The sequence below is a fragment of the Notamacropus eugenii genome, chromosome 6, assembly GCF_028372415.1.
Source record: "Notamacropus eugenii isolate mMacEug1 chromosome 6, mMacEug1.pri_v2, whole genome shotgun sequence".
Lineage (NCBI taxonomy): Eukaryota > Metazoa > Chordata > Mammalia > Diprotodontia > Macropodidae > Notamacropus > Notamacropus eugenii.
Window position 1 is genome coordinate 145,227,055 of NC_092877.1, and position 15,685 is coordinate 145,242,739.

Below are 15,685 nucleotides of genomic sequence, written 5' to 3' on the forward strand. Positions count from 1 at the left end.
TATATTTATTTTTACTGTCACCATAGTAGCTTTTTATGGTCAAGTTCTTTTGTTTTTTGTGGTTGTTTGGTCATTTTTCTTCCCTGTTTCTTGATTTGGAACTTTATGTTAATATTAGACTTTCTTCTCAGCTTGGGTGGCAGGGGAAAGAGGCTCTCTCAAGCCACAGGGTTTTTTTTCACTGCTGTTTTCAGAGCTAGTTCTGGGAGTTTGGAAGTTTTTGGTTCTCCCAAGGTGACCTGATTTGAGGAGAGGTGTGGTCACTGCTTTCTTGGTCTGTAATCTGGTCCTTACCCAGAAAAGGCCTTTGATCCCTTGGAATTGCAATCAGCACTTCTCCTTGAGCCCCTCTTCCCTTGGGACCAGAAAGGGTACTGCCCCTCTGGGCTTTCTCTCCCTCTTAACCAAAAGGGTTCCCTTCTTGAACCATGACCCAGAAGTGGAGTAGCCAAACAATGTCTGGTCCTGTGTCCAGTGCTAGCACAGGATTCCCCTGTAATCAGTTGCCAGGGCTCCTGACTTGAGAGCTCCCAAAGCTGCTGCTGTTTCTCTCACCATCACCCAGTTCCACCACTGATATTTCATCCACATGGGCTCCAGGCCAACCTTCTCCCCCTGTCACAGATAACCTTTCTAACCTCCTAAGTTTTCTTGGTCTGGAAGAATGTCTCACTCTGACCTTTCATTGACTCTGCCACTCCAGAATTCAATTTGAAGTGTTATTTTCAAAGTTGTTTGTAAGGGAAGGTTGGGAGAACTCAGTTTTCTCTCCTCCGCCATCTTGCATTTTTATATTCCTTGCATTTAAACTCAACTTATTATTTCCATGTTTGCAAATACCCCTTTATTCCATATCCCACATGAACTAAATATAATCTATTTTTTTTTGAGTGGGTGGAAACATTTGTATGTGGGCTTTGTGGCTTAACTATTGGCTTAAGACTTGATTGATTTTTACTGTGTCTGGCACCTAATGCTAGTGACTATGCATTTGGCAATACAGCCATATACAGCTTTAAAAAACCTTACGACCGTTAGTTTTTGGCTTCCTTTCCTCTGTTATTTAGCTTTCAGATTTTTTTTTCCTTTCAACAAGAAACACCATAAAGATGATCTAAAAGATGAAGGATAGATGAATAAATGTACAGAGGACCTGATTAAAACCTTTGCTTTTCCAGAGAATTGATCTTGGTTTTTCCGTTTTGCTCCAAATGCCAACATTTAAAGTCTCTTAATGTTTGCCTTTCCTTCATTTTAGACAAGGAATCGTTTTGAAGGCACCAGGTCTGAAGTGGAAGATCTCATGAATAAAATCAGACAGAATCCCAAGGAGCATAAGAGAGCAAGCCAGTTTGCGGTGGAAGGCTACCTCTATGTCCAGGAAAAGAGTAAGAGGATCGCCAAGCTGAACTTTAATATGATGAGTTCTTGTGGAATTCTCTTTTACCCATCTCTGCCCCCAATACCAGCTTACCTAAAAAAAGTCTCTGATCTAGTCACATAAAGGGTAGGATGAGAGGCTTTCCAAGGTACCTTCGGGCTCTGTCCAATGATCGAGTGACTTGTTTTTATAGGTAATGTGTTTGAATATTTGAGCCTTTCTCTCTATCGTTTGTCTTTACCCCCTTCCTATCCTAGTAGTACGAAAAATAGCCCAAGGATAAATCGGTTAATAGATTGATAGAACATTTATTGAGCACACACTCTTTGTTTTTTAGGCATTAGAGATATGAAAACAAGTAAACAAGAGAGCCTCTAGGCTCCAGAACTTACATTCTGAGCTAGGAGGAGGTGGCAAGTGGGATGGGTTAGTGGATGTGGGTGTGCTCCATGTGCTAGGATGACTCAGAAGTCGTTTGGAAGTAACCTCCCTTTCCCTTTTTTTGGAGACTGAGTCCCCCTACCTTACCTAGGTTGAGGACCATTATGGGTCCAACCCCATTCTTGATCATCTAGGGAGCTTTGACCTGCTCTGTTTGTGATGTGGGTCAGTTTGCCTTACCTAAGGCATTCTGTCCATTCCTGTGGGCTTACCATGTTGATACCAGATTTGGTGAGAATGTTTGATTTGCCTAGCCAACTTCAGCTAAGAACTCCTGAGCTCAAGCAGTCCACCAGCCTGTCACCTACTCCCAGGATGTGTTACCATTCCAGGCATTCTGTTCCAAATAGCATCCTACCTTATTTCCCACGAAATGGCAAGACTGTACTCACTATACCTGTGTTTCTGTGATGTGGTTCGTTTATGAGTTGGAGATTCAGAAATCTCCAGATCCAATCAGATCTTAACTGCTGAGTATCATTTAACTGCTGAGATCAGAGCCTTCCTTCTTCACCTATGAAACTGATTGCTGGTGGTACAAGACAAATGAGGGAAGCATGAGAATGTTCCTTATTTACAGTCTCTCCCTCTCCTCCTGTTGACTGTAATCAGAGCAGCTCACAAACCTTCCTTTCACTTACCATTTATGACTGATTTGTAGCACTTCAGTTTAACTGACCAATTTAACAGCGTAGAAGACTCCAGAGGCAGTTAAATATCCACCACACTTTGGATGAAATATCAAACTGATGTAGGGAAACTATCTCATCAACTAGCAAGTGCCACTTTTCTTTCATTTGCAGATATTTAGATTCAGATTGAGTTTTGCAGTCAGGTTGGCCGAGTTGTGCAGTTTTTGGGGAAAAAAGTCTCCAAGGAATCAATCACAGTCTTTTGAAAAGCCATTGATGATCTATCTTGATGAAGCTGTCATGTCTAGTGAATTTATGTGAAGAGTCTGAAAATCCAGGGTGTGTAAATCAGAACTTTTAAAACTTTTAGAAGCAAGGGACCAGATGATCAAGAGTGAGAAAAGTTCTTGTAGGTTCCCTTTGGCCTTAAAAGACTTAATAGGAATTAGACTAAAATGATGTTCTAAGTGCCTTATTCTTAGATTTTCTTTTGTAGTGGGGAGAGAGCATCACCAGTTCCTAGCTGTCATTGGTCTACATATGGCCTCTTAGGTGCTCTGATGTATGTGCTGTATTAGAGTGTGAAAGTATTGTTTTCAGAAGGCACAAAAAAGGACGCTGGGTTCCAGAAGGAACCAGTTCAGTCTCATGATGATTTTTATTTTTTTCTTATACTTGCCACATTATCCTTCATCTTTAGTTCTGGATTTTTTTAATATGTAGAGGTAGTTGTTGATGTTCATCCTTCATTTTTGAGAGTGGCATTATTGGTGATGTCTTGACTTGCTCTTGAATTAAATTTAAGCAAGGTGGAATTGGGCAAAATCATCATCCTTTCTCTTCCTGAATCATCAAAGTCCAACAGCAGGACAAAAGTCAGGATGACTTGTCCAAAATGCGGTGGATGACCTTAGTGTCTTAGATGCCTGCTTCAGCCATCTTTATGGCTGTTGGAAAAATTTGTTCTTATCCAGTGTATATCTTACCCAGATCAGAAACTGTTAAATATGTATGTGTTAAAGCTATATATGTGTGTACAATATATATGTGTTAAAGATAAAATGAGATAATATTTGTAAAATGCTTTGCAAACTTTTTTCCCTCTGAGGCAGTTGGGGTTAAGTGACTTGCCCAGAGTCACACAACTAGTAAGTGTCAAGTGTTTGAGGCTGGTTTGAATGCAGGTCCTCCTGACTCCAGGGCTGGAGTTCTATCCATTGTGCCTCCTTGATAACCTTAAAATACTGTATAGATGCTGGTGGTTATTACTTTTATCATTCTAGATTTAAAACTCTGATCCATATAATTTCACAATAAAGACCACACATTATAAAATCATCCAGTTGAAATATTCATAGACCTCAAGAACTCAAGGCAAAGAGAAGAGAACTACTTTCAGTTTATATAAAGTATTTGATTAATAGTTATTAAATTATTTTTAAACCTGGTCCTTAAATGAATATATGTTGCTGAACGAATACCTAATGAGGTGTGCTCTACTGCTGTTATTTTCTTAGTGTAGGATATTCCTACAATTGAACTTCTCTCCAGTGGTACAGATTGACCCTTCATCTGTATCTTAGCAACGAAAGGTTTAAGTGATTCACCCATAGCCACACCGCCTGGGATGCATCAGTATATATTGAATCCTGGCCCTCTGGACTCCAAGGCCCTCCATTTGTATTCACCATATCTAGTTCCCTCTCCTTCTGATGGTTTTTGGCATTATTCACTGTCAAGTCAAGTCCTTGCATGGTCCTACACTTGCCTGGTAGTGTTGGGGTTAAAGAGAACAATGTTACATTTACTGTAAATATTTTTTCCCCTCAAAGATATCAAATATAAATGAGAATAAAATCCAGAGTGCATTTCAAAGGAGAAGAGCTTGACTCATTCACTTGTATGGGCAATATTGCTGACATATTTGAGAATGCTCCTTCCCCTCCCTTCCTTCCCCTCCCTTCCTTTCCCTTCCTTTCCCTTCCCTTCCCTTCCCTTCCCTTCCCTTCCCTTCCCTTCCCTTCCCTTCCCTTCCCTTCCCTTCCCTTCCCTTCCCTTGTTTTCTTTCATCATTTTAAAAGGATAAAACTGTTCTTTTGCTTCAGGGCCTGCTCCATTTGGCTCCAGCTGGGTTAAACACTACTGCATGTATAGGAAAGCGGCAAAGAAGTTTACCATGATTCCATTTGAACATCGATCAGGGGGCAAGATTGTAAGTATATTGTTATACTTCACAAAGAAAAGTGAAACGTGTGGGGAGGGTGATACAACCCATCTGTAATCCCTTTCTAGTTGGCATTGGTAAGCGATGCCCGATGCATTGTCGTCACTGGAATACAATGTAGGGAAAAATTTTGAAGGCCTAAGGAGAAGAGAGCTGATTGTGTTTTTGGGTAATGAATCCTGAGTGGTAGTGGGGAACACTAAAGGAACTGTATTCTGACTCTTAAAAAAAAGACTAGGTTGAGAAGAATGGATTTTAGTTTACCAGATATTTAAGCAGCTAATGTGTGGCAGCAGTTTTGAAAGGTGTGAGGGAGACAGAGGTGAAAAATGATACCATTCCTCACAATCGAGGAACCTAAAGCCTAAAAAAGGAATATAAGATGTAAGTAAATACATATAATCGAAAATAGTGTGATAGAAGTGAAGGAGAGATCTGTGTAAAGTCCTATAAGAAAATTTTAGGTGGAAGATTCTGTGTGTGTTTGTCCTTCGTTGCTGAAGAAGACCATGGTTTTCATCATCAGAGATCAGAGAAATAATGACATAACTTGCACTTGACTTTGTTTTAAGTGAGGGAGGTCACTGTGCAGGTCACCAGCCTCACTTCTCCTCCAGAGCCATCTGAATCCAGTGACCAGATATTCATCAGGATGACTGGAGATGACCCAGGATGAGGCAATTGGGGTTAAGTGACTTGCCAAAGATCACACAGCTAGTGACTGTCAGGTGTCTGAGATGAGATTTGAACTCAAGTCCTCCTGATTCCTGCACTGGGCCTCTATCCACTGCACCACCTAGCTACCCCAGGTGGAAGATTTCCTTTAGATAGAAGAATCAGGAAATACTTCGTAGAGATAAGGATACCTGAAGGCTGGACTTAGAAGGAAAATCAGGGTTTCAGTAGGTGGAGAGAAAGACAGAGTACTCCAGGCAAAAGGAGAGCCTTGCAAGAAGGCAGTAGAATGTAGGATGGGAGTAGGGAAATCCTAATAGTCCAGTTTTGAGAGAGAGAAAATGAGAACTGGGGGAAAAAAATCAGTTCATGCTAAATTGGGGTGGCCCTTAAATGCCAAGCTAAGGGAACCCCTAAAATTTTTGAGCAGGGGTTGAAATTGTTTATACATTAAGCAGCTTTATCAAAGGAGGCATTGGAGAAGGGAGAGTATAGAGGCAGATAGGTCAATAAGGTGGTGATTGGAATGCTCTAGAGAGAGGTAGGGTGCTGAACTAGGGTAGTGGTTTTAAGAATAGATAGAAAGAGTTGAAGAATGTTTCCGAGGTAGAATCTCATAGGATTTGGCATCTCATTGGATGTTGGTCAGATTAAAATGGAAAGAGTTCAAGATGAGGTGAGATTGGGAATCTAAGTGAGTGGGAAGGAGGGAGGGACACTAAGAGAAATAGCCACATTGGACAGAAGTGATTTTTGAGAGGATGGGGAAGACATGTTCAGGAAAAATGTGTAGCTTTGTTTTCTGATATAGGTCATTGTCTTAGTTATAGTTGGTTTCTTTTGAAATTTCATATTTTGATTCTAAGAATACTTTCCCTCCTCATTATAACAGGGTGATGGAGAAGTCTTCTCTTTGAAAGAATGTACCAAAAGGCATACTGACTCCATTGACAGACGGTTCTGTTTTGATGTGGAAGCAGCAGACAAGTAAGTTATCTAAATTACAGGACATGCTAAAAAGAGCATTTCACTTTCTTTGATACCAGAGAAACATCCATGATTGTGTCATTTTTATTCTTAATAGTTATGTATGAGAGAGAGCCTGCTCTGGGGGATAGAGAACCTCATCCAGAAATGGGGTCAAGTGCTACTTTTGGATATTTACTGGTTGTGTGACCCTAGACAAATCATGTCACTTTTCACTGTTCCAGACAGCACACCATAATTGTAGAGTTGATGCCAGTCTGCTTTGGTAAAGGGGGGGTGATTCATTGAGAATTCTCTAGACTAGAGGTATCAAACACATGGCCCATGCCCTACATGTGATCTTCAGTATTCCCTACTTTTGTCTGAACCAAACTAAAATGTAATTGAGAAATATTTAACCAATTAAATAAAAATACAATAAAATACACACATTCTAAAACTTGGTCAATATATGGACTGCACAGATCCTTATGTGTCTCCAGAGTAGTGGTTCTCATTTCTCCTTTCATTTGACATCATTGCTATAAACTAGAGATTCTTAACCAGGAATGCATAGAATATGGATCTTTTGCAGGGGATCTGAGAACTTGCATGGGGAAAAAATACATCTTCATTTTCACTAACATCTAACTGAAATTTAGCATTTCTTTAATTTTTGAAAAGCATTACTCTGAGAGGGGGTTCATAGCTTTCCCCAGATTTCCAAAGGAGTTAAGTTAATAGTCCAGTGAATCGCACATCTGTTCCAATATGGTTTTTTTTCTCTCTGGTTGTAACATTGGATCTAACCTTACTGTGGACCTGGATGGAACGTGTTGTCCTGGATGCCCTTCTAGCTGAGGAAGGAGAGCCTAGTCCCCAGCTTTGCCATAGGGTTACTGCTTTTCCAGCCACTGTCTGAGACCATCCGATTATCTTTTAGAGAGTTTATAATTTCTATCAATTAAGGGGAATTCCCACCTTGGCTTCATCACTGCCCCTTGAAATATAAAACATACATTGTAGCCCAATCCCTTTGGCTGTGAAAAACCATTAGGAACTTCCACTTGAGACATATGCATTCATTTCCCAGCATCTCTGTATTCACAGTGATGTTGATTAGCAGGAGATCAATTTAGGCAAAGTTTGGAGCTGTCCCTTTGTGGATTTTAATGCGTGTTCCTATGTAGGAAGCTTTTGATATTGGCAGGATTGTGATTGCTGGTGCATCATGTTACTAAACCAGCCTGTGCTTCCTTTCCAGCTAATGTGGTATATACTTTGCTACTACACGCTTGTGACTTTTACATGTGGTAACTTAAAATAGTTCCCTGCTAATTTATACCCTTGATTTTAGCCCTTTTATCAGTGCATATAAGGCAGCACTTGGTCTTCTGGCTATGAAGAGCCTCTTTTCCAGTACATAGACTTGCCAAATTCTTAGGGTGCTCTTATATCGTAAACTCTTAGCCACTGGAAATGAGACCATTCAATTTATATTTTGCTCTCAGAAGAGACCTTAGCTTCAACAGGAGACTGTTGTCTAGTTTTGGGACATTTGATTGCTCATAGTACCTTTTATAAAAAGGATAGAGGAAGTGAAAACTGAACTAAATCTGGCTGCTTTGGAATTCACTTGTAGTTATTGTCAATATCGTGTACTTGGATGTCATTACTGGACAATTTGCTTCTCCAAGACATTCCCATTAGTGATGGATGAACAGGGTTATCTTTAGATACAGATGACAGTGTGTTAGTAGAATCACAGATTTTAGAATTACACAAGCTCCAAGAGACTGCTCTGATCGTCTGAGTTCATTTTATTTATATTTAATTTGATTTGAACTTATAACCTCAGCCGACCAAGGAACTATTAACCTCATTTATAATTCAGTTAAATTCAACAGGCATTTATTCTAAAGATGTGTAGATTAAAATTGAATATCATTATGTAGTTGTCTACACCTTGTCAGTGATTCATCCTTTTCCCTTTTGTTCATTGTTTGCTCTCCTATCTCCCATATCTATATATACTTTCCCATTGATATGGTTGTAAACAATATGTATGGGGATCTAGGTAGCACAGTGGATAGATTGCTGGGCCTGGAGTTGAGAAGGCTCATCTTCCTGAGTTCAAATCTGGCCTCAGACACTTACTAGCTGTGTGACCTTGGGCAAATCCCTTAAGCTGTAGAAGAAAATGGCAAACCACCCCAGTGTCTTTGCTAAGAAGACCCCAGATGGGGTCATGAAGAGTCAGACACAACTGAAAAAAGGTACAGCAACAACAAATTCAACATGTATACAAACCTCTTCCTTTCATAGATGAGGAAAAAGAGTTCTAGGAATATGACGTGGTTTTCCAAAGATCACATAGCTAGTGAGTAGCCTAGCCATGGCTGGGTCTGAGGCTTTCTGACTCATCCTTTGTATCTTTTTATTTGCTTGAAAGACAGTGTCCCCTAATGGATAGAGAGTTAAAGTCAGATGTGAGAAGGTCAAGGTTCACATTCTACTTCTGATGCTGTGTAAAGCTGGGCAGGCCATTTCCTTTCTGTTGGCTTCATTTTCCCCTCTGTAAAATCTGGATAATAATATCCATAGCAGAAGCAGTCCGATATAGAATTGATCACACACACACACACACACACACAATCACATATGTGTGCACATGTGTGTATATATACACACACATATCTCTCTATATGACAGATTATATATATAATATATAATTATAATATTACATTATAATATATGTTATATATAATATATTATATTATAATAATATATTATCACATATTTATATATTATATACATATTATATGCATATTATATGCATATAATATATAATAATATATTATATATAATTATAAATAATAGATAATTATTTATATTATATAGAATTATAATATGATATAGTATATCATATATTATGTATAATACATGTAATTATTATATATATGTATATAAAATCTGTCATATACAGAGATGACCTTGGAGTCAAGATGACTTGTATCTGAGGTCTTACTTCCAAAAAAATACTTTCTATACAACTCGCTTGACCTCAGCGTCCCAGGCATCTAAAACACCCATCTTGATTGAAAGAGGGAGAGGGAGTTTCTTCACTGGCATTTTTGTATGCCAGTGAAATTAAAGGTCCAATGCTCTGTAAAAACACACCTGTAGCACTTCGTTCTTGGGGTCATTGGACAGCAGTAACAAATGAGATAATTCAAAGTGCTTTAGAAACCTTGAAATGTAATAAAAAGGGTCTGCTGTTACTATCATCCATATACCTGGTGGTTTTTGGTAACAGAATTGTGGGGAGAGGGGAGGTTGGATTTTAGCTATTCATGTGGTTCTTATTCCAAGTTACTCAGAGTAATTAAGAGTCACAGGATCATAAAACTGAGACTTGGAAGAGACTTTGGAGACCATCTCATCTAATATTCCAATTCTGTGGATGAGGACAATGGTGTCCATTCATTCAGTCCATTCAGTGACCATTTGTCATGTACCTGTTATGTGGTAGATACTGTGGGAAGCATTGGAGACAAAGATAAAAGCAACTTCCTGTAGTCTTACCCATCCAGGTGCTGACAGTGCCATGTTTTGTTTACGTGAATAAATGCCTTGCCCATTGTCTCCATTGTTCTGTGGTCACAAGACTGCAGATTTAGAGCTGGCAGTGACTTTAGAGGTCATCTCATCTCCCCATTCTCTCCCCCCGCCATTTTACTGTTGAAAAATTGGAGGACTGGAGAATGGAAGTGACTTTTCCCAAGGCTACAGAAGTAGAAAAGCAAGCTGGAATTGAAGCTTAAATTCTAAGACATCAGGAATCTCTTCCACATATCCTCTCGAGGTCATTGTCATGTGATCATTGGGATGTGCTTAAATAAGAGCAAAATTAGTACATAGCGTCTGCACAGTCAGATTTACACATCCATCTGTTAAGCCTTGAAACAGCTGACTGTTTCATAGATATAATTTTTAAGTAAGTGTGCCTCGCCTTCCTTTTTTTTTTTGCTTGTCTTCAGTTTTTGTTCTCAAGTTCTTGGTGTTGGTGAACATTTCAGTCTATTGCTGTAAGAAGGATTTATTTTTGTTTTGTTTTTAACCTGAAAAATGTGAACAAGACGTGGAGTTAGTGGCTAATGTTTGGTTTATCTTACTGTAAGTTCCACAAAGCCAGGGATTGTGTCCCATATCATTCTCTCCCAGTGTCTTGTACTCTGTAAATACCATACTTGAATACTTGGAAAAATCACTTTGATTCTGTAACATTTGCCCACATGTCATATTCAGATACTGCTCAGAAAAAAAGACTAAACTTGTTGCATTAATACAGGGAACTCTCTCTACCAATTTTTACCTTCTCTTCAACTTACTGATCTCAAGTGTTGTTTCATGGACACAGAGAAGTTAAGTGACTTTTCTAGGGTAACACTGCCAGTAGATATCAGCTCGATGATCAACTAGGATGATTAAATGTGAATGGAGGTAGCAGCAGTCAAAGGTGAAAGATGCTATGGAAGCAATAAGGAAGAAAAGAAATGTTTATTACCTGGCTGTTCTGTGCCAGGCACTGTGCTAAACACCTTACAAATAGTACATAACATATAACAACTCTGGGAGGACTTTACCATTATTATCTGCGTTTTTCAGTTGAGAAAGCTGAGATAAACATAAGTTAGGTGACTTGCCCAGGCTCACATAGTAGCAATGTCTCAGGCTAGATTTAAATTCTCATCTTCCTGATTCCAAGCCCAGCAGTCTATCCACTAAGAGTTGACTAGACTTGATCACTGATTAGACCTAAAATGGAAAGAGAGTGATGAGTTTGAGATGATTCTTAAGTTATGATCCCGTGTGATTGGAATAATGGCTGTCCTGCCCTTGACAGAAGAAGGGAAGTTTTGGAAAGAAAGATACTAAAAATGGTTTTGGATTTAAATCCAGTTTTTTTGTGTGCTGCGTTATTCCTCCATCTCCCAGTGAGATCTTGCGTAATGCTTGTGACCCAGATGTGTAGTTAGTGTAGTAGATTTTAAGACATAAAGGATCTTGGGATTTGTTTAGTCCAGAAGTTTGTGCCAGATACTCCTTTGGCAATCTTCCCACAAAGATGTTTTAAAATGCACAAAACAAAGTGCATAAGATTACAAAGTAAACGCAGGTAGATTGAAAGAGTTAACTAAATACTTTTGTAAAAGAATTTATAGACCACAGGTTAGGAGCCTCTCATCTAGCCTAATCCCTTCAATTGAGATGTGAAGAAAATGAGATCCACAGACATAAAGTAATTTTTTTTTTCAGATGCAAACCAAAGATTTAAACTCGGTCTTCTGACTTCACATGCTGTGCTGTTTCCACTATACCATGCTGCTCCTTCTTGTTAGTTAATATTATTTTTTGAAATTTCCAAGTTGCCTGCCTTCCTCCCAGTTCTCTCAACAGCTGATCACATTTCTCCTTATTTTATTACAACGGTGGCTGCCAGCTGCTACTCAACGCTCCTTGCTTGTACTTGACTTCTTTTCATTTCAGAGTACCCAACCTTCTCGAGAAGGCCTCTGGAGTCGTGTCATCTTTCTGTGTATTTTCTTGACTGCAATTCTCTGCTAACTCTTTGAGTCTCCCTTTGAATATTCATGGATCCTCTCCCACTGATTCCCTTCTGTGGGGCTGTATCCAGCACATATTGCCCTTTTGCCATATTTTGTTAGCGTAATAATTTTCAGCAACAACCAAAAAAGCTCATTGGTTATTATTGCAAGATGAGTACCCAGAGCAAATGTGAGACATGGAAAAGACGCTCCAAAAGCAGATTAGAGTGAGAATATTTGTTTCCCTGGGTATTGTAGGATTTCTTTAGTGGATTTTTCTTCCTTCAGAGTTTGTCTAATAGCAAGCATTTGTTAGATAGTAATGATTAGCTTCTATTTCATTTTAGGGTTTGCAGAATGCTTTACATGTTATCTCATTTGATTATCACTAACTACCCTAGGAAGTAGCTGTAATTTTCATCTGCACTTTACCAATGTGGAAATTGAGGCACATGGAGGTTAAGTCTGTTGTCCAGAGTCCTGGTGCTTAGGTGTTTAGGCAGGATGTGAACTCTTATCTTTCTTACTCCAAGAACAGTTCTGGGTCTAATATGCTACCTGGCTGTCTTAATGGATAGGTAGCTAAGGAATGCAGTTTTGGAGGGCCAAGACTATATGACTTAATTGTCTTTGTAACCTCCCAGTGCTCACCCAGTGCTAATGAATAAATGGAGTTTATGAATGAGTGAATACCTAAGTATTTAAATTGATATGCAGTCTCTTGTGTAAGGTTCTCCCTTGTGCATGGAAATCTCACCTTTTCATCTCGGATGAGTTTGTTCATATTCTCTGATAAATCTTCCACTGGGGACCTGTCATTTCTTGTGGGCACTAGGGCAGTGCTCAGAATTTGCAACTGTTATCTTTTCCTTGACCAGCTCACCTGTCATAGGCTTAAGCACTGAACCTGTGATCTCATAAGATTGGGAACTCCAGATGGAGGAAACTCCCTTTACCATTCAGATTGCCACCTTTTTGCAACTCATCCTCTCAGATAGTTGCTTAGAGGTTACATGACTTGCCTAGGGTCATACAGTCAGTAGGTGTCAGAGACTTGAACCACTCTTTCCTGTTGGATACACTCTCCCTTCAGGGATATTCTGTTAAACTCCTCTTGGGTTTCTTACTTTTCAGATTCCTCTCCTTTGCTAAATCATCATCTAAATCACGACCCTGAATTACGGCTTTATGCCAAGCCTTTGCCCTTGTCCATAGCGCCAGTGGTAAAATGCTCATGGAATTGCGAGAATTGTGTGATTCTTATAAATGTGATAAAATATCTTATGTGTGATTCTTAACACTTCTGCCTTCCTTTCCACCAACATGCATCCTTCATGGCAGAAAGAAAGGTGGGCTGCAAAGGACCAAAGATTATTTCTCCTATGAGGGTGTGTGTGTTGTGTGTGTGTGCATGTGTGTGTTTTATACCTAGCTCCTTTCCTTCATGGAAATAATAGGGGTAATTACATTATTAGAACCAACATTCTTTACTACTGAACCCAGAATAAATTGTGGCCCTGAGGGCTTAGTATTTTCGGACAAGGACAAACCTTCCCAGGCTGATCCTATGTAACGATTTGTCAAGGCAGCATAGCTCAGTCTGTATTTCTGAATTCTAAGCACAGGCACATGAGTGGATTTGATGGTTGTTTGGGCTATCACTAATATCTTTCCACATTATCAACACCATAAGACAAGGTATACTCTCCATTCTTTTCAGTCCTCAGAAATGAGAGTACTTCTCCCTCCCGTTACCCCATTCTGCTCCAGGGAGAATTACTATTTAGATTCTCAGATTGTTTACACTTTTCAAACAGTATTCCCTGCACAGCTGGGAATGCTGTGGTGCAGGCTATGGGCGCACTGTACTGTGTTGTCTTACATGAGCAGAGAGTTGCGTTAATGGAATATGCCTCATATTAGGAATATCAGCTCAAATATCTGTAAATTGGATTTTCATCAAGATAATATCAGTGCTGAATTTCCAAATGTGCCTCCCCTTCCATACACACAGTTATAATTTTGCATAATAATGATTCCCATGGGATTGATTTTTTTTTAATAAAATGTCTAAAAAGTTGGAGACTTCAAAGGATGAATTTTTCCTTAGGGTAATTCATTTTGATGAATAATTCTGCACTCTTCTTTCTTCCCCACTCATTTCCTTTGAAGTGTGAATTCCACAGTCAACAGGTTAAGTACAAAGTCTCAATAGAATGGACTACTGAGGTTGTTGGATCTCAATACAATTGACTATTCTTGGTCAAGTCACTTTAACTCATCTGTAAAATGGGGGTTTTGGACAAAGATCCCCTGCACTTCAAGATTTCTGATCCTGTGATGATATTCCAGGTTACTAAGCCACTCTCATAACAAGTTCTAATTAAGAAAATTGTGATCACATATTGCTCAGTTTCAAGATTTCAAGGACTGTGTCACAATTTTTTTCCATCAAGTAGATGGTAACTTCTCTAAATGTTAAATGACAGTCTTTAGAGAGATCCTGTGGCTGGAATATTGATCGCTATGGCCAACCTCTTTAAATTTAGTTTTGTTCTTATTGAGCCATCTTTCAGTCACTTCCAACTCTTCATGACCCCATTTAGGGTTTTCTTAGCAAAGATACTGGAGTGATTGCCATTCACTTTTCCAACTCGTTTTATAGGTGAGGAAAGTGAGGCAAACCCAGGATCACACGGTACGTGTGTGTAGTACATTTCTGAGTCTGGAGATGAACTCAGGAAGATGAGTCTTCCTGACTCTAAACCCAGTGTTCTATCCACCGTACCACCTTGCTGCCCATTAAATTTAGTTAGGCTTGGCCTTTTGGGCCAGACATACAGTTAGTTACCATGCCTATACTTAGAGCATTTCTGGCCCAGTGCAGGTCCTTTTAGAGCCTGCAAATCATTTTGATGACCTTTGAGAATGCAGGGCCACCTCCACGCGACAAGGAGGCATCAATGGGAGACTTTAGAGAATGTGATCTAAATTAAAAAGTGAACACTCAGACCTCTTCTTCCCATGATTCATTTATTTTGAATAGATTACAAATTGTAGTTGTCATAGTAGAGCTAAATTGTACTTGTTTCCACATCAAAGATGGATTTCTGTTGCATAATCAGACTGTATTACATATACACTTGTATGATTTATTTCATCAACTCATACTGTGTCATTGGCTTTCATCTGAGTACTGGCTGTGTCCTCATCATCGTCGTCATCATCGTCATCCGGTTTTTGTCTTGCTTTGATATTTAACTACTGCCACATATGGTGGTAACTTTATCCCAAATTACTAGCTGTAGTTCCTTCTCTCCCCACCTCCCTACACCAGGGAGAATTAGTATTTAGAGCGGGCTTTTTAAACTTTTTCCACTCTTGATCCCTTCAGTGCCTTTTAAACTGTAGACTGAGACCATATGGGGTCTCGATCCACAGTTTAAGAAGCACTGATTAGAGTCCCAGATCCTTTACACTTTTCTTTTTTTTTTTTTCATGGAATAAAAGGATTTATATAACTGGAAATATTTTAGTCCAGAGAAAAGAAGATTTAGGGGTGAGGATGGGATATGATGGCTAGAGCAACAAGTCCTGAAGAGTTATCATTAGCAGTTCTCCAAAAAAAATGCACCTAGGACACACTTTTAAGTTTAATCTCCATTTTAAACATTTTCTCCATCACTTTATTGTCTACAAATCAATAATCAACAAAATAATAAATCAATCCCTCCCCAATTTGTAAGTTTGTTGATTT

General features: G+C 39.2%; 1 protein-coding gene across 3 annotated transcripts in view; it reads left to right on the forward strand.

Annotated features, from left to right (window-relative positions):
• ARHGAP10 (Rho GTPase activating protein 10) overlaps positions 1-15,685 on the forward strand; it is a 364,988-nt gene that overhangs the window by 171,721 nt on the left and 177,582 nt on the right. For all 3 annotated transcript variants that reach the window (XM_072621216.1, XM_072621217.1, XM_072621218.1), the window contains 3 exons: positions 1,259-1,388; positions 4,560-4,666; positions 6,246-6,340. In XM_072621216.1, coding sequence (XP_072477317.1) covers positions 1,259-1,388; positions 4,560-4,666; positions 6,246-6,340 — 332 coding nt within the window. The remainder of the gene's footprint in view (positions 1-1,258; positions 1,389-4,559; positions 4,667-6,245; positions 6,341-15,685) is intronic.